This window comes from Haematobia irritans, chromosome 1 (genome assembly GCF_050003625.1).
Source record: "Haematobia irritans isolate KBUSLIRL chromosome 1, ASM5000362v1, whole genome shotgun sequence".
Classification (NCBI taxonomy): domain Eukaryota; kingdom Metazoa; phylum Arthropoda; class Insecta; order Diptera; family Muscidae; genus Haematobia; species Haematobia irritans.
Genome location: NC_134397.1, coordinates 27186333 through 27206825, shown reverse-complemented (window position 1 = coordinate 27206825; position 20493 = coordinate 27186333). Strand labels below are relative to the sequence as shown.

The following is a 20493-nucleotide window of genomic DNA, read 5'->3' as shown; positions in this document are numbered from 1 at the left end:
GCGTTACCGCAACTTAAGTAATTCGATTGTGGATGGCAGTGTTTAGAAGAAGTTTCTACGCAATCCATGATGGAGGGTACATAAGCTTCGGCCTGGCCGAACTTACGGCCGTATATACTTGTTTATTGTTGAATTTCTTTTCAATGACCAATGTGTGGGGCACCCACATACTACCTGGTTTAAATCGATATGGCTTCGAAATTATAATTGTGACAACTAAAAATAAAATATTCATAAATATTTCTATATTTTAGAAATATAATAAAAAAATAAAATTTTCCTATCAGATAATTTTATATTTGGTGACCCCGAACGTTTTCAAATGTCACGGAGAACAACGAGATCGTCATCTGGACCAACGGTCAGTTCAGTACCAAACGTTCAGTTCCTCACAACAACCCCAACAATGTGCGATGTAAAACTACCAAAATTTGGGAAACTTTTGGAAACTTGTTCTCGCTGAGGCCCAATTCACACAACATGACATCACAACTGAATCAGCTAAAATGTTCAACGCTATCGCTGAAATGGACCAAGAGATCTTAACAATAATTAGTGACATTGTTTTAAACCAACCGGAAAATGGTATACCAGAACGAATTACTACGGACCAAGGACACAATTTGAATCTCCTATCTTTAAGGAACTAGGTTAGGTTAGGTTAGGTGGCAGCCCGAGGTATCAGGCTCACTTAGACTAAAGGGTGATACGGTCAAAATTTGGTCAAGGGAAAACGAGTGTAAATCGGTGAAATCGTTTATTTAAAAAATCAAATTAAATTTCTTTTTCAAGTTCAATTAGTATAAAATTCAGGAAAAATATTCAGTTAGGCTTTCGCTTTTCCAAATCCGAATTGCCGGGCCTCACACTTGACACCTGCCATCAGATTTTGTACAGCCACCTTGTCCACTTTCTTCACCGCAGAAAGCCAGTTTGCCTTGAACTGCTGCTCGTCCTTAGCAGTTTTTTTGGTCTTCTTTAGGTTCCGCTTGACAATAGCCCAGTATTTCTCCATTGGGCGTAGCTCTGGCGTATTGGGAGGGCAGTTTTATGTGCTTGAAAATATCTGCTACCTTTCCCCTTCCTTTTGCCGTATAAAACTCCTGTCCCGGAAGCTGCTTGTATTCGGCTTTGACGTAGGTTTCGTCGTCCATTACCGCACAGTCAAACTTCGTCAGCATCGTCGTGTACAGCCTCCGGGATCGCGCTTTGGCCGTCGTATTTTGTTTATCATCGCGATTTGGGGTCACTACCTTCTTGTAAGTCGATAGTCCGGCTTGTTTTTTGGCTCGATGCACGGTTGTAGACGATACACCCAGCTTATTTGCGGCATCTCGGAGAGAGAGGTTAGGGTTTCGCTTGAAACTACCGGCAACTCTCTTTGTCGTCCCAGCGGCTTCCGGTTTTCGATTTCACCCCGATCCAGACTTCCTGGCTGTCGACAAACGTTCCCCAAACAATTTAATTACATTTGTTGATTTGGCAACTTTTAGCGATTTTGCGATGCGCGAGCAAAATTTTGATACGCTGCTCTTCTTGCTTGGACGGCATTTTGACAACTGAAGAGTGAATTCCAAAATCAAAATAGGAGCAACATTCTACACACACACACCTTCAAAATGAGGGGTGTTCAGGTTTTTTAAATGCATGAAAGAAATACGTCAAGTTTATATTGACCAAATTTTGACCCTCTGACCCTTTATTCAGTCCATTGTGATACCACATTGGTGAACTTCTCTCGTATCACTGAGTGCTGCCCGATTCCATATTAAGCTCAATGACAAGGGACCTCCTTTTTATAGCCGAGTCCGAACGGCGTTCCACATTGCAGTGAAACCACTTAGAAAAGCTTTGAAACCCTCAGAAATATAACCAGCACGGTGGCTCCCGTGGTGCAATGGTTAGCATTCTAATGAATTTACTAGGTTGTGAAAGAATTCGTAACACCCCGTATCACCCCTGCGCTAATGGAATGGTAGAACGATTCCACAGAATCTTAAAATCCGCAATTATGTGTCACAATACAAGCAATTGGATGAATATGTTACCGACGATTTTACTTGGATTACGAACTAGTTTAAGAAGTGAAGACGACTCAGATCTTATTTATGGAGAAACTGTGAGAATCCCAGGAGATTTATTGGTACCAACGTTGGGCACAAGGCCATCGAATGAATTCATATTACAATTAAAAACAGATATGCAAGAACTGCAAACCAAAGACATTAACTTCTAATACAATTTTCATCCACAAAGATCTAAACTCACACTGAAAAAAAGCATACCCGGTTCCAAAGATTTTGTCTTTACTTTAAAAAATTTGGTATTGATTCCGAGCAAAAGAAGCGGAGAATACAAGTAAGGATACTTTTAAGACACAATTCTCTTTTAAAATCGGGTTTTGTGTACTTGCTTCTAGGAAGCAAATTTTAATTTTTCGTTTTTCAGCTGTTTTTCTTCATATGCTATCAAAGTCCTTTAAAAACAAGTTAACGACGACTTTATTTTCCAAATTGAGACTCGACTTCTAGTAGAAATTATGCTGTGTTTCAAGTAAAAACGTCTTTAAAATAAAGTGTTGAAAAACATGTCCTATATTTGAACGATTTTTTGCTTTGTAGTCAAGATGCAAAAAGACAACAAATTTAAAGACAATTTCATTGAATTTAAAGTTTTTTATACCCTGCGCCACACTGTGGAACAGAGTATTATAAGTTAGTGCATATGTTTGCAACACCCAGAAGGAGACGAGATAGACACATGGTGTCTTTGACAAAAATGCTTAGGGTGGGTTCCTGAGTCGATATAGCCATGTCCGTCTGTCCGTCTGTCCGTGAACACATTTTTGCAACCAAGGGATTAGGTAGTAATTTAAGCCCAATCGTCTTCGAATTTGGCACAAGTAAGTGTTTTAGGTCAAAATAGAACCCTATTGATTTTGGAAGAAATCGGTTCAGATTTAGATATAGCTCCCATATATCTTTCGCCCGATATGCACTTATACGGCCCTAGAAGCCTGAGTATTACCCCAATTCGGTCGAAATTTTGCACTAGGAGTTCAATTAGTAGTGTAGTCTAGCGTCCCAAATTTTATTGAAATCGGTTCAGATTTAGATATAGCTCCCATATATATCGTTCGCCCGATTTACACTCATATGACCACAGAGGCCAATTTTTTGCTCCGATTTTGTTGAAATTTTGCACAGGGAGTAGAATTAGCATTGTAGCTATGCGTGTCACATTTGGTTGAAATCGGTTCAGATTTAGATATAGCTCCCATATATAGCTTTCGCCCGATTTACACTCATATGACCACAGAGGCCAATTTTTTGCTCCGATTTAGTTGAAATTTTGCACAGGGAGTAGAATTAGCATTGCAGCTATGCGTGCCAAATTTGGTTGAAATCGGTTCAGATTTAGATATATCTCCCATATATAGCTTTCGCCCGATTTACACTCATATGACCACAGAGGCCAATTTTTTGCTCCGATTTAGTTGAAATTTTGCACAGGGAGTAGAATTAGCATTGCAGCTATGCGTGCCAAATTTGGTTGAAATCGGTTCAGATTTAGATATATCTCCCATATATAGCTTTCGCCCGATTTACACTCATATGACCACAGAGACCATTTTTTAACTCCGATTTAGTTGAAATTTTGCACAGGGAGTAGAATTAGCATTGTAGCTATGCGTACCAAATTTGGTTGAAATCGGTTCAGATTTAGATATATCTCCCATATATAGCTTTCGCCCGATTTACACTCATATGACCACAGAGGCCAATTTTTAATTCCGATTTAGTCGAAATTTTGCACAGGGAGTAGAATTAGCATTGTAGCTATGCGTACCAAATTTGGTTGAAATCGGTTCAGATTTAGATATAGCTCCCATATATATGTTTTTCTGATTTCGACAAAAATGGTCAAAATACCAACATTTCCCTTGTAAAATCGCCACTGCTTAGTCGAAGAGCTGTAAAAGTGACTCTAATTTTCTTAATCTTCTATTACATATATATTGAGCGATAAATCATAAATAAATTTTTGCGAAGTTTCCTTAAAATTGCTTCAGATTTAAATGTTTCCCATATTTTTACTAACATTGTGTTCCACCCTTGTGCATTAGCCGACTTAAATTTTGAGTCTATAGATTTTGTAGAAGTCTATCAAATTCTGTCCAGATCGCGTGATATTTAAATGTATGTATTTGGGACAAACCCCCCAACACATTTGATGGATGTGATATGGTATCGAAAATTTAGATCTACAAAGTGGTGCAGGGTATAATATTGTCGGCCCCGCCCGACTTTACACTTTCCTTACTTGTTTTTTTCTAAATTATTAAAGTCAAGTTGACCTTAGCACAAACATTTTTTCTTTAATGTTATGATATCCATTTTTAAATCAAATCATTTAATTATAAGGACAATACGACTTCATTGAAAAGTTTATCGACCTTTGGTCAAGGAAAAAAACTTTATACTAGAGAAATGCGTCTTCTATGCTAAGCTAAATTTGCATTCGTATTTTAAAGACATGAAATCTTTGACCTCACAACAATATTTTTTTCAGTGCATGTAAACATGTCTTTATTCGTCAAGATGGGGTGAGAAATGCGCTACAGCCTCCATACAAAGGTCCATTCTTAATTTTGAGCAAAACTCCAAAACACCTTACAGTCAGTATAAACGGCAAAGAAAAAATAATTTCAATCGATCGAGTCAAACCAGCATATATCCGAAATAATTGTGAATCAGTCCAAATAGGTTAACCACTTTCAACTTGTTTGGAGGGGGAATACTGTGGGGGCACCCACATATTACCTGGTTTAAATCGAGTAGGCCTCGAAATAATAATTGTGGCAACTAAAAGTAAAATATTCAGTCTGTACATACATATTTCTCAATTTTGGAAGTTTAATAAAAAATAAAATTTTCTTTTCAGATAATTTTTTCAATTTTTGAAGTTTTTTTTTTTTTAACTCTATAAAAACTTCAAAAATGTTTTTGTTGAATAAATACACCTTCAAAATGAGGGGTGTTCAGGTTTTTTAAATGCATGAAAGAAATACGTCAAGTTTATATTGACCAAATTTTGACCCTCTGACCCTTTATTCAGTCCATTGTGATACCACATTGGTGAACTTCTCTCGTATCACTGAGTGCTGCCCGATTCCATATTAAGCTCAATGACAAGGGACCTCCTTTTTATAGCCGAGTCCGAACGGCGTTCCACATTGCAGTGAAACCACTTAGAAAAGCTTTGAAACCCTCAGAAATATAACCAGCACGGTGGCTCCCGTGGTGCAATGGTTAGCATTCTAATGAATTTACTAGGTTGTGAAAGAATTCGTAACACCCCGTATCACCCCTGCGCTAATGGAATGGTAGAACGATTCCACAGAATCTTAAAATCCGCAATTATGTGTCACAATACAAGCAATTGGATGAATATGTTACCGACGATTTTACTTGGATTACGAACTAGTTTAAGAAGTGAAGACGACTCAGATCTTATTTATGGAGAAACTGTGAGAATCCCAGGAGATTTATTGGTACCAACGTTGGGCACAAGGCCATCGAATGAATTCATATTACAATTAAAAACAGATATGCAAGAACTGCAAACCAAAGACATTAACTTCTAATACAATTTTCATCCACAAAGATCTAAACTCACACTGAAAAAAAGCATACCCGGTTCCAAAGATTTTGTCTTTACTTTAAAAAATTTGGTATTGATTCCGAGCAAAAGAAGCGGAGAATACAAGTAAGGATACTTTTAAGACACAATTCTCTTTTAAAATCGGGTTTTGTGTACTTGCTTCTAGGAAGCAAATTTTAATTTTTCGTTTTTCAGCTGTTTTTCTTCATATGCTATCAAAGTCCTTTAAAAACAAGTTAACGACGACTTTATTTTCCAAATTGAGACTCGACTTCTAGTAGAAATTATGCTGTGTTTCAAGTAAAAACGTCTTTAAAATAAAGTGTTGAAAAACATGTCCTATATTTGAACGATTTTTTGCTTTGTAGTCAAGATGCAAAAAGACAACAAATTTAAAGACAATTTCATTGAATTTAAAGTTTTTTATACCCTGCGCCACACTGTGGAACAGAGTATTATAAGTTAGTGCATATGTTTGCAACACCCAGAAGGAGACGAGATAGACACATGGTGTCTTTGACAAAAATGCTTAGGGTGGGTTCCTGAGTCGATATAGCCATGTCCGTCTGTCCGTCTGTCCGTGAACACATTTTTGCAACCAAGGGATTAGGTAGTAATTTAAGCCCAATCGTCTTCGAATTTGGCACAAGTAAGTGTTTTAGGTCAAAATAGAACCCTATTGATTTTGGAAGAAATCGGTTCAGATTTAGATATAGCTCCCATATATCTTTCGCCCGATATGCACTTATACGGCCCTAGAAGCCTGAGTATTACCCCAATTCGGTCGAAATTTTGCACTAGGAGTTCAATTAGTAGTGTAGTCTAGCGTCCCAAATTTTATTGAAATCGGTTCAGATTTAGATATAGCTCCCATATATATCGTTCGCCCGATTTACACTCATATGACCACAGAGGCCAATTTTTTGCTCCGATTTTGTTGAAATTTTGCACAGGGAGTAGAATTAGCATTGTAGCTATGCGTGTCACATTTGGTTGAAATCGGTTCAGATTTAGATATAGCTCCCATATATAGCTTTCGCCCGATTTACACTCATATGACCACAGAGGCCAATTTTTTGCTCCGATTTAGTTGAAATTTTGCACAGGGAGTAGAATTAGCATTGCAGCTATGCGTGCCAAATTTGGTTGAAATCGGTTCAGATTTAGATATATCTCCCATATATAGCTTTCGCCCGATTTACACTCATATGACCACAGAGGCCAATTTTTTGCTCCGATTTAGTTGAAATTTTGCACAGGGAGTAGAATTAGCATTGCAGCTATGCGTGCCAAATTTGGTTGAAATCGGTTCAGATTTAGATATATCTCCCATATATAGCTTTCGCCCGATTTACACTCATATGACCACAGAGACCATTTTTTAACTCCGATTTAGTTGAAATTTTGCACAGGGAGTAGAATTAGCATTGTAGCTATGCGTACCAAATTTGGTTGAAATCGGTTCAGATTTAGATATATCTCCCATATATAGCTTTCGCCCGATTTACACTCATATGACCACAGAGGCCAATTTTTAATTCCGATTTAGTCGAAATTTTGCACAGGGAGTAGAATTAGCATTGTAGCTATGCGTACCAAATTTGGTTGAAATCGGTTCAGATTTAGATATAGCTCCCATATATATGTTTTTCTGATTTCGACAAAAATGGTCAAAATACCAACATTTCCCTTGTAAAATCGCCACTGCTTAGTCGAAGAGCTGTAAAAGTGACTCTAATTTTCTTAATCTTCTATTACATATATATTGAGCGATAAATCATAAATAAATTTTTGCGAAGTTTCCTTAAAATTGCTTCAGATTTAAATGTTTCCCATATTTTTACTAACATTGTGTTCCACCCTTGTGCATTAGCCGACTTAAATTTTGAGTCTATAGATTTTGTAGAAGTCTATCAAATTCTGTCCAGATCGCGTGATATTTAAATGTATGTATTTGGGACAAACCCCCCAACACATTTGATGGATGTGATATGGTATCGAAAATTTAGATCTACAAAGTGGTGCAGGGTATAATATTGTCGGCCCCGCCCGACTTTACACTTTCCTTACTTGTTTTTTTCTAAATTATTAAAGTCAAGTTGACCTTAGCACAAACATTTTTTCTTTAATGTTATGATATCCATTTTTAAATCAAATCATTTAATTATAAGGACAATACGACTTCATTGAAAAGTTTATCGACCTTTGGTCAAGGAAAAAAACTTTATACTAGAGAAATGCGTCTTCTATGCTAAGCTAAATTTGCATTCGTATTTTAAAGACATGAAATCTTTGACCTCACAACAATATTTTTTTCAGTGCATGTAAACATGTCTTTATTCGTCAAGATGGGGTGAGAAATGCGCTACAGCCTCCATACAAAGGTCCATTCTTAATTTTGAGCAAAACTCCAAAACACCTTACAGTCAGTATAAACGGCAAAGAAAAAATAATTTCAATCGATCGAGTCAAACCAGCATATATCCGAAATAATTGTGAATCAGTCCAAATAGGTTAACCACTTTCAACTTGTTTGGAGGGGGAATACTGTGGGGGCACCCACATATTACCTGGTTTAAATCGAGTAGGCCTCGAAATAATAATTGTGGCAACTAAAAGTAAAATATTCAGTCTGTACATACATATTTCTCAATTTTGGAAGTTTAATAAAAAATAAAATTTTCTTTTCAGATAATTTTTTCAATTTTTGAAGTTTTTTTTTTTTAACTCTATAAAAACTTCAAAAATGTTTTTGTTGAATAAATATACAAATTTATAAAAAAATACTTTTTCAAAACTTTGATTTTCCAACCTTTATAATGTAAATTGAGTAAAGCCTGAATTAATTTGTTTTATATTCTAATGTATGTACACATATATAACACCATGACCCCATAAGGGAAAAGAAAGAATCCTAATACATTGCGTGTTACATACGAAGCTTTTATTATCGCTAGTCTATAATTTATAAAAACAAAAACTGAATATTGCTGGGAAACGATGCATATTTTCGGCAAAGCAGACAATAATTAAAAAAATTAAAAACAGACCTGAGAAAAAAAAATATTTAAGTGTTTTGACAAAAATTACGTAGTGCTCTAATAATAACATTTTTAAATTTCAATGAACTTTACAGGATATTTAGTAGTATCCGTTTGCCTAGCCACACAATTCTCCTTCATTTTGTTATACCCTACACCGCTATACAAATTTTTTTTCATTCCGTTTGTAACACATCGAAATATTAGTATCAGACCCCTTAAAATATATACAGTAACTAACATAAGTATTGGTACACCAAACAATTTTGATAATAACCACATCTTAAAAGTGATATGAAGCTATTTTAAATCAAAAAATATTTTAATATAATAATTTAAATATTTAAATTATAATAAAATAAAAAACTCACATTTTTTGAAGAACAAAAGTATTGGTACAGTTAGTTTGAAATTAGTTTTTGGTACATTTAGCACTTGTTGGGCATTCGTATTTGTTTGACAGTCTAAACCAGAGCTTCCCAACACAATTTCCTTCACATTCATCGGCCACCAAATCGGCCACCAAATTTCATCAAAATCGTTTAATAATAGTGACCAGAATACTGCGAATTACAAATACATGGTCAGACACCAAAGGCTAAACCGACTCAGGAGGTGGTTCTGGTAGGCAAATGTTTTTCGCAAATACCACGACTACTATTTGGGTTGGGGTGCTGTACCAATTCTTATGTGTGGCACTGTATATTTTGCGTCGTGGTAAAATTATTAGTTGATCTAGGGATGCCCGTCCGTTTTTATTGATGTAGATACTTCGGCAAATAGACCATATGGGTTCACTTTTAAGTATAGCCCTATATAAACTGGCACTCAGATTTGACTTACGCACACGGTAGTCAATTTACAGAAAATGTTACCAAAAAACTACCAAACAAAAAAACTTATTTTGCAAAATATTTATAAAAAAATTTTATCTAAATTTTATTTCTAAAGAAATTTTTTCCAAAAATTTTATTTCTATAGAACATTTTGCCAAAATTTTATTTCTATCGAAAATTTGGTCAAAATGTTATTCTTATAAAAAATTTGGTAAAAATTTTATTTCTATAGAAAATTTTGTGAAAATTTTACTACTATAGAAAATTTTGTCAACATTTTGATTCTAGAGAAAACTTGGTCAAAATTTTATTCCGATAAAACATTTGCTCAAAATTTTATTCTTATAGAACATTTCTTCACAATTTTATTTCTATAGAAAATTTTGTGAAAATTTTAGCACTATAGAAAATTTTGTCAACATTTTGATTTTTGGTCAAAATTTTATTTCGATAAAAAATTTGGTCAAAATTTTATTTCTATGGAAAATTTTGAAAATTTATACTTCCATGGAAAATTTTGACAAAATTTTATTTCTATAGAAAATTTGGTCAAAATTTTATTTCTATGGAAAATTTTTATTTCCATGGAAAATTTTGACAAAATTTTATTTCTATAGAAAATTTGTTCAAAATTTTATTTCTATAGAAAATTTGGTCAAAATTTTATTTCTATACAAAATTTTGTCAAAATTTAATTTCTATAGAAAATTTTGTCAACATTTTTTTCTATAGAAAATTTTGTCAAAAGTTTATTTTATAGAAAAATTTTATTTCTATTGAAAATTTTATCAAAATTTTATTTCTATATATTTTTCGCAAATACCAATTCTAATGTGTGGGACGTTATATTTTGTGCCGTGGTAAAACTATTAGTTGATCTAGGGATGCCCGTCCGTTTTTATTGATGTAGATACTTCGGCAAATAGACCATATGGGTTCACTTTTAAGTATAACCCTATATAAACTGGCCTCCACATTCGTCTTACGAACACGGTTGTCATTCTACAAAGATGTACAGAAAATGTTACCAAAAAACTACCAACCAAAAAAAAAAACTTATTTTACAAAATATTTATAAAAAAAAATTGTCAAAGTTTTATTTCTAAAGAAAAGTTTGCCAAAATTTTATTTCTATAGAAAATTTTGCCAAAATTTTATTTCTATAGAAAATGTGGTCAAAATATTATTCTTATAAAAAATTTGGTCAAAATTTTATTTCTATAGAAAATTTTGTGAAAATTTTACTACTATAGAAAATTTTGTCAACATTTTGACTCTAGAGAAAATTTGGTCAAAATTTTGTTTCTATAGAAAATTTGGTCAAAATTTTATTTCTATAGAAAATTTTGACAAAATTTTATTTCTATAGAAAATTTTGCCAAAATTTTGCCAAAATTGTATTTATATAGAATATTTGTTCAAAATTTTATTTCTATAGAAAATTTTGTGAAAATTTTACTACTATAGAAAATTTTGTCAGCACTTTGATTCTAGAGAAAATTTGGCCAAAATTTTGATAAAAGATTTGGTCAAAATTTTATTTCTATGGAAAATTTTGAAAATGTTTACTTCCATGGAAAATTTTCACAAAACTTTATTTCTTTAGAAATTTTGTCAAAATTTAATTTCTATAGAAATTTTGTTCAAAATTTTATTTCTATAGAAAATTTTGTCAAAATTTTATTCCTATAGAAAATTTGTTAAAATTACATTTCTATAGAAAATTTTGTCAAAATTTAATTTCTATAGAAAATTTGGTAAAAATTTTATTTCTATAGAAAATTTTGTCAAAATTTTATTCCTATAGAAAATTTTGACAGCATTTTATTTCTATAGAAAATTTTGTCAAAAGTTTATTTCTATAGAAAAATTTTATTTCTATTGAAAATTTGGTCAACATTTGATTGCTATAGAAAATTTGGTCAAAATTTTATTTCTATAGAAAATTTGGACAAAACTTTATTTATATAGATTTTTTTTAGAAAATGTTTTCAAAGTTTTATTTCTATAGCAAATTTTGTAAATTTTTTTTCTGTAGAAAATTTTTGTCAAAATTTTATTTCTGTAGAAAAATTTTGTAAGAATTTTATTTTATAGAAAATTTTGTCAAAATTTTATTTCTACAGAAAATGATTTCAAAAGTTTATTTAAATAGACAATTTTGTCAAAATAATATTTCTATAGGATATTTGGTGAAAATTTTATTTCTATAGAAAATTTCGCCAAAATTTTATTTCTCTAAAAAATTTGTTCAAAATTTTATTTCTATAGAAAATTTGGTCAAAATTTTATTTATCTAGAAAATTTGGTAAAAATTTTATTTATATAGATTTTTTTTTAGAAAATTTTGTCAAAATTTTATTTCTAAAGACAATTTTGTCAAAATTTTATTTCTATAAAAAATTGTGTAAAAATTTTATTTCTATAGAAAATTTGGTCAAAATTTTATTTCTATAGAAAATTTGGTCAAAATTTTATTTCTATAGAAAATTTGGTCAAAATTTTATTTCTATAGAAAATTTGGTCAAAATTTTATTTCTATAGAAAATTTGGTCAAAATTTTATTTATATAGATTTTTTTTTAGAAAATTTTGTCAAAATTTTATTTCTAAAGACAATTTTTTCAAAATTTTATTTCTATAAAAAATTGTGTAAAAATTTTATTTCTATAGAAAATTTGGTCAAAATTTTATTTCTATAGAAAATTTGGTCAAAATTTTATTTCTATAGAAAATTTGGTCAAAATTTTATTTCTATAGAAAATTTGGTCAAAATTTTATTTCTATAGAAAATTTGGTCAAAATTTTATTTATATAGATTTTTTTTTTAGAAAATTTTGGTCAAAATTGTATTTCTATAGAAAATTTTGACAAAATTTTATTTCTATAGAAAATTTAGTAAACATTTTATTTCCACACACAATTGTTGCAAAAAAATATTTCTATTCTGTGGTCAAAAAATTTGGTAAAAATTTTATTTTTGGTAGAATTATACCAACTGTGGCAACCGTGATTACATTGATGATATTTTATAGTTAATATATATTACATATTGTTAATAAAATATATAGATAAAACAAAAAAAAAAAACATAATAAGATAAAACAAAAACATTATGTTAGTTAAAAAACAATGTTACTTTTAAATGCTATATGGCAATAAAAAAAATCACAAATCGAAAGCTCCCCGACCATCCAACCATGGAATCACAGTACCCATACATTTTGCATATTCAGGATTGCTATACATGGCCTGACGGAAATCATCACTATTCTCATTCACCAAAGAATCAACATTGGCATCATCTCGAGACTCACAGAGCACAATAGGCACGAGTAAACTAATTGTGGTATAGGCTATAAAATATAAAATTTTAAAATATTTTTTTTATAAATAAAATATTGTGATTTTCTACTTACCCCAATAATCATATTTATATAAAGCCATGTGTAAATCTTTTAGCTTTGGCAACTGACCTTGGTATTTAAGCAATTGTAGATGATCAATTAATTCCCTATGATAATATGCTATGAAATTATCAAATTGTTGTATTTTAATATCCAAATTTGTTGATGATATTAAGAAATATAATAAATCTTGAGCTGGTGATCCATAGCGTCCCATTTGAAAATCTATAAAATAAGTTTCTTTCAAGGAACCATCTTCGTGATATTGAAACATTATATTATTGACCCATAAATCTCCATGATTTAAGACATTAAACTCATAGGGATTCTTTTCAGATTTCAAATGGAATGGATCTATTTGATTTTCTCCATAGATTCTCTGTAAGAAAAGAATTTATTTTCTAAATTTAATAATGCAACTAAATTAAGTCAAATTAATTATTCAAATAATTGCCTTGGTCTTTGCTCCTTAATTTAGGCTATGGATAATGTTGACAATACCTTTTCTATGGTTTCTTAAAACTATCACGAAAAGCTATACTCATCCCAAAAGCAAAAACTATTTCGTTTATATTCTGTTATAAAGGAAGAAGATGAAATATTGCGTTAAGAGCACCAGGTAATGCAATTGGGAAGATCAATACTCAACTCAAAATCAATTATATTATCCCTGTCAACCAAAATATGTAATTTTGCATTAAGAGCACAATCTGTTCAAATTCTAGCTTGGAAAACACAAGAGTTGTTCTTATATGATCCGGATGATATTTATCCGGGACACTTCTATCTTATCAGTGAGTTCTGGCCGACGTTTAGCTCAATGAAAAGCGATCTCCTTTTTATAGCCGGATCCCAATGGCAATTCATACTAAAATTCTGAGAAACTTTTTTTGCGTTTGGTCGCCACTGGGATTGCATGCATGGTGAGGTGGTATCATGGAAAACTTACAGTATGGCTGATGTGTATTGCAATCAACTTCAGGTTTCTCATAATTTCTAATCCGCTCGTCTGGAAGAGTCCAGTGTCAGTTCATTTCCATGCTTACAAGCGGTGGTAGAAAACTTTCTTGTGAGCTGAACATATCGAAAGAAAGGATGTCACACATATTGAAAAATGAACTTGGACTAAAGCCACTGAAGGTAAAAACTAAAAGAACTCACAGATGAACAAAAAAAGTTAGTCTGGGAAGAATCAAGGAGTTGCTTCGCTTGCACGAATATGGTCTGTTACTGAATTTATTTTTCTCTGATGAGGATCCATTCCAAATTGAGCAGTTCATGGACAAATAAAATGATTGGATTTACTAGCCAACGATGTCAGCTGAAAATGTACACCTTCGATTGAACACCAAAAATCAAAGGCCGCTGATAGTAATGATTTGAACTCCCTAAGGCCGATGGTCACTCCCCGCTCATATTCATCGTTCTGGGGTCAAAATATATACCAAATATTATCGGAAAGATGTCTTAAAGACATCATTGAAGCCATAGGTAGGTAAATATTTCAGCCGCAAACCATGGACATTCCAACAGGACAACACTTAGCACGCGTCAACCAAAAAATATATAGAAAAGAAAGGTTCCTGGTAATAGCCCTAAATCTCCAGATGTCAATTCGTTAGACTTTTGCCCCTGAGGCATTTTGGAGAGTAAGATTGGCTCTCAAAATATCGAAGTGTCGATTATTTCACGACGGTGCTTCGCGGTATTTTGGCCCATTACCAGGGGCAAAATACCGCTGAGCTACTTTCGTGCAGCGTGTGATGGCTTTGTAGGCCATAATTCGTGGCAAAGGTAGTCAACACGAATACGAATAGAAATCTATAGAAATAAAATTTTGACAAAATGTTCAATAGGAATAAAATTTTCACAAAATGTTCTTTAGGAATAACATTTTGAGAAAATTTTCTATAGGAATTAAATCTTGAAAAAAAAATCCATTAAATGTTGACAAAATTTTCTATAGAAATAAAATTTTGACAAAATTTTCTATCAAATAAAATTTTGAAAAAAAAAACGAATACGAATAGAAATCTATAGAAATAAAATTTTGACAAAATGTTCAATAGGAATAAAATTTTCACAAAATGTTCTTTAGGAATAACATTTTGAGAAAATTTTCTATAGGAATTAAATCTTGAAAAAAAAATTCATTAAATGTTGACAAAATTTTCTATAGAAATAAAATTTTGAAAAAAAAAACGAATACGAATAGAAATCTATAGAAATAAAATTTTGACAAAATGTTCAATAGGAATGAAATTTTCACAAAATGTTCTTTAGGAATAACATTTTGAGAAAATTTTCTAAAGGAATTAAATCTTGAAAAAAAATCCAAAATTTTCTATAGAAATAAAATTTTGACAAAATTTTCTATAGAAATAAAATGTTGTCAATGTTTTCTATAAAAATTAAATTTTGACCAAATTTTTTTATAGAAATAAAATTTTGACAGAATTTCTTACAGAAATAAAATTTTCACAAAAATTTTTATAGATATAAAATTTTGACAAAATTTTCTATAGTAATAAAATTTTGACAAAATTTTCGATAGGAATAAAATTATGACAAAATTTTCTATGGGAATAAAATTTTAACAAAATATTTTACAGAAATAAAATTTTGACAAAATTTTCTATAAAAATGAAATTTTGACAACATTTTTGTAGAAATAAAATGTTGGCAAAATTTTTTATAGAAATAAAATTTTGACAATATTTTCTATAGAAATAAAATTTTGAAAAAATTTTATATAGAAACAAAATTTTGACAAGATTTTTTTATAGAAATAAAATTTTGACAGAATTTCTTATAGAAATAAAATTTTCACAAAAATTTTTATAGATATAAAATTTTGACAAAATTTTCTATAGAAATAAAATTTTAACAAAATTTTCGATAGGAATAAAATTATGACAAAATTTTCTATGGGAATAAAATTTTGAAAAAATTTTATATAGAAATATTTTATATAAAAATGAAATTTTGACAAATTTTTTGTGGAAATAAAATGTTGGCAAAAATTTCTATAAAAATTAAATTTTGACAATATTTTCTATAGAAACAAAATTTTGACAACATTTTCTATGAAAATAAAATTTTGACAAAATTTTCTATAGAAATAAAATGTTGTCAAAGTTTTCTATAAAAATAAAATTTTGGCAAATTTTTTTATAGAAAGAAACAAAAATTTTTATAGATATAAAATTTTGACAAAATTTTCTATAAAAATTTTTAAGAGAAATAAAATTTTGACAAAACTTTTTATGGATATAAAAATTTGACAAAAGTTTCTATAGAAATGAAATTTTGACAAAATTTTCTATTTTGAAAAATTTTTTATAGAAATAAAATTTTGACAAAATAAAATTTTGACAAAATTTTGTATAGAAATAAATTTTTGACAAAATTTTCTATAGGAACAAAATTTTGACAAAATTTTCTAGGGGAATAAAATTTTGACAAAATTTTCTGTGGGAATAAAATTTTGACAAAATTTTCTTTAGGAATAAAATTAAAAAATTTGGTTGTGATAAAAAAATAAAAAAACCATCCCATTGTGCAGCGACTACCATTTAATTAAATTAAATTTAATTACGTTTGTTTCATAATTTACAATCTCATTAGATGTTTCCATCTACATCAAATAGTTTCTCTAATCTTATCAAAATATCAAGTGTGAACTAACTAAATCACCCAATAAAACCGTAACAAATAAATTTCGTAGGGCCTTCATTAATTTATATTAGGGTTAATCTGTATAATATGCCCCTACTTACCAACTTCTCTTCCAAATGCATAACATCACCATATAAATGAAGATTTTGTCTAAAATTACTGGCAATTCTTTGACGATGACCACCAAAAACATCTTTTGCCGAGGAAAAACATTGATCATACAACGATGGAAAAGGACCTTCCATATCCACATAATAGGCTGAGGCAGCATGAAATTGGGCCAACTTCTTGAGAACAGCTTTGGTGTGAAGCAAATCTAGACCCAAATGTCTATTAAAATTCTTAAAGCCTTTTAAACGTAAATCCTCCAGGATAAGTAGGTCATCATCAATTTTCGTCCTTAAAGGTTCCAAAATGCATGGTGCAAATTTTACCTTCACTCCTGCCCTGCCATAGTATTCTTCAAATTTTGGTATTAATTTAGTATAGGTTCTTAGTTCTTTGGCAAAGACTTGCCATTGTTTAACCATCATTTTGAATTTCTCTACTGAAGGTAGAATTTTAAGCATATACGATGTAGTTTTCATACTGGAATCGGGCATTTCCACTGATAGATTGACTCGCAGAAGAACAGTCATATAATTTTCTCCCGTTGCCACAGCTGGTTTGACAATGAAATTTTTAATTTTCTTAAAGTTGGGGAAATCCTTTTCCAGAAATTCACGAAACAGATCTTGTGTTAGCCATTCTGGTTTTTCCTTGGCTGGAATACTACTGTTGTTGGAATCATTTCCACTTTTCGAGGTGATATCCAAGTTGTTGACCATCCTTTAAAAATACTGACGTCCTTTTTTTATGAAAACTGAACCATTCACTTAGATAGTCGCAATGATACTATTTTATCGGCCTATTAAGACAATAGTTGTAGTGCATAAAAAACGGAAGTAAAATGGTTAATCGTAATATTCTAAAATGTTTTCTTTGTCTGTAATTGTATCTGATTCTGACGTGGGTTTGCTCATGTCTTTGTAGTTTTCTATTCAAACAAAGATGATGATACTACATAGCGTACACTATGCGACAGACTCGAGATTCTGTGTGGATATTTGAAACAAGTTTGCTATCGAAACAAAATTTTGACAACATTTCCAATAGGAATAAAATTTTGACAAAATTTTCTTTAAAATAAAATGTTGACAAAAGTTTCTTTAAAATCCAACTTTACAAAATTATCTATAGAAATACAATTTTAACAAAATTTTCTATAGAAATAAAATTTTGACGAAATTTTCTATAGAAATATAATTTTGACAAAATTTTCTCTTTGAATAAAATTTAGACAATATTTCTTATAGAGATAAAATTTTGATAAAATTGTCTAAAGGAATAAAATTTTGACGAAATTTTCTATCGAAATAAAATTTTGGCAAAATTTTTTATAGAAATACATTTTTGACAAAATTTTCTATCAAAATAAAATTTTGACAAAATTTTCTATCGAAGAAAAATTTTGACAAACTTTTGACAAAAGAAATAAAATTTTGACAAAATTTTCTATAGAAATAAAATGTTAACAAAAGTTTCTATAGAATAAGATTTTGACAAAATCTCCTATAGAAATAAAATTTTGAACATATTCTCTATTGACATAAAGTTTTGACAACATTTTCTATTGAAATAAAATTTGGACAAAAATTTCTATAAAAATAAAGTGTTGACGAAATTTCTATAGCAATAAAATGTTGACGAAATTTTCCATAGAAATAAAATTTTGACAAAATTTTCTATAGAAATAAAATGTTGACGAAATTTTCCATAGAAATAAAATTTTGACAAAATTTTCTATAGAAATAAAGTATCGTCATTTTTGGTGCAAAAATCGCAAAATCGACATTTGCTATTTTGTGAGCAAAACAATCGTAATAATGCCGATAAATCGGCAAAATTGGCAGCCCTGATTGTACCACTTTGAATTTCATGTTTTTCGATAAATTAGTCACATTAAATTTCTATTGTGAATCAAAGAAGCATCAATTTATCAAAATACAATCTGGCAATATCGGCGCGACTTGCACCGATGAGTTGTTCTGGATAGAACACCAGTGAAACGATGTTCTGGATAGCCCATACAAATGTTGCATCCAGTGCTAAAAGAAAAACAGTCCTAATATAGTCGACCCGCCTGACTTTAGACATTCCTTATTTATTTCTTCAAAATTGTTGTAATCCTGTGTCTTGAATGAAATCTTAGAGATTTGTCCATTAAGTAATGTTACACACACACGCACTGTACTTTTAACGTTGATCTAGACCTATACAAATTACCAGAAAGGGAAGTGTTGCCATATAATTAGAAAGTAGTGGTCATAGAAAAAATAGAAAATCGGTTGTTAAATCTGGAGATAGGTTTATATGACGGCTACATATAATTATGGAACCAATTTTTGCATGGCTATTAGAGGTCATGTACTAACATCACGAACCAAATTTCAACCAGATTAGATGAAATTTCCTCCTCGAAGAATTTTTGGAAGTAAAATTTAGGGATCGATGATTCGATTTTGCATAGTTATTAAAGGATTTATACCAACATGACATGTAATTTTCTCGTCGGCTACACGGATGAAAAAGACTGTTTTTCATATGTTTGGCTATAAACATTATATGTTTGGAACACAAATTTTTAAACACAATATTTTTGAGTGCAAGCATATAATGTTCATAAACTAGCATAACATGTTTGGGACATATATGTTAATATGTTAGAACATATTATGTTTGGGACATAAAATGTTTGTAAATATAATATGCTTGGATGCAAACATATATTAATTTAGAAATAGCCTATAAACATATATGTGTTTAGTAGCTTGGAGCGCTATTTAACAGGGAGCGATATTGAATTAAGTTGGTGGTTGTTGCTTGTTATTACAAAATTAACATTTTATTTTTCCTTGGGCTATTGATCAGCTACTTCTTTGATCCTTACAAACTGTGTGGTCCGCTGTTCGAATCCCCGTCCGGCAAAAGGTAAAATTAAAATAAAACAAGTACATACAGCAGTAAGTTCGGCCGGGCCGAATCTTAAATACCCACCACCATGAACCAAATATTAGGATTTTCTTTGAAATTTCAGGAGGGCTTGAGGACTTGAGGACACTTCCCGAAGATACATTTAAAGATTTCACCTATGAGGACTATATCAGATTCTGGATTTATAAGAACCATTTTTGTTTGAGTTTTAGAGGAATCATTAACATCTCTTGTAAGTGTGCAAGAAAATTATAAAATAACGTCTTGATTTGAAATTTTAAATCTGTAGATTTTCACCCGAAAAATAAAATCTGGAAATTTTACATTGAGTTTCAAGCAATTTTCATGATCAGTGCGCCTTCTATACTCACAAGAAGTGAAATTGGTCTATATGGAGGCATTACCAAATGGACCGATAAAAACTTAATCCGATACACGTTTTTGTGAGCCTTAAATACGAGAATATTTACAATTTCAGGCAAATCGGATAAAAACTACGGTTTCTACACGCTCACAAAAAATCGCTTCTGTAACATATACTCCCAAACATATTTTGCTTCAAGCATATACATTTTTGGGTATTGCCCAAACATTTATATGTTTGATCTCTTCCAATATATAATATGTTTGAAAGCATATTAGTCTAAACAATATATGTTTGGGTAGTCTAAGTTTCAAACATTTTGTATTTTTGCATCCAAATTCAATAATGTTGTCTTCCAAAAAACAATATGTTATTATGTGAACATATAATATGTTTGGAAGCAGTTTGCGCCCAAAAATATTATATGCTTAAAAAAAATCTCCCAAACAATATTGTGCTCAAAATTTTATT

General features: G+C 30.6%; 1 protein-coding gene across 2 annotated transcripts in view; it reads right to left on the bottom strand.

Moving 5' to 3' along the window:
* The window catches only part of LOC142220487 (uncharacterized), a 31585-nt gene extending 14043 nt beyond the window's left edge, over positions 1-17542 (bottom strand). Inside the window, exons 1-3 of one of the 2 annotated variants that reach the window (XM_075289664.1) lie at positions 16727-17533; positions 12960-13326; positions 12480-12896 (exon numbers count right to left, since the gene is read on the bottom strand). In XM_075289664.1, coding sequence (XP_075145779.1) covers positions 12709-12896; positions 12960-13326; positions 16727-17452 — 1281 coding nt within the window. In that variant the 5' untranslated portion in view covers positions 17453-17533 and the 3' untranslated portion in view covers positions 12480-12708. Of the gene's footprint in view, positions 1-12479; positions 12897-12959; positions 13327-16726 lie in introns of those variants that run through there. The other variant, XM_075289663.1, reaches the window with a different exon arrangement.
* Between the last annotated feature and the right edge of the window lie 2951 nt (positions 17543-20493).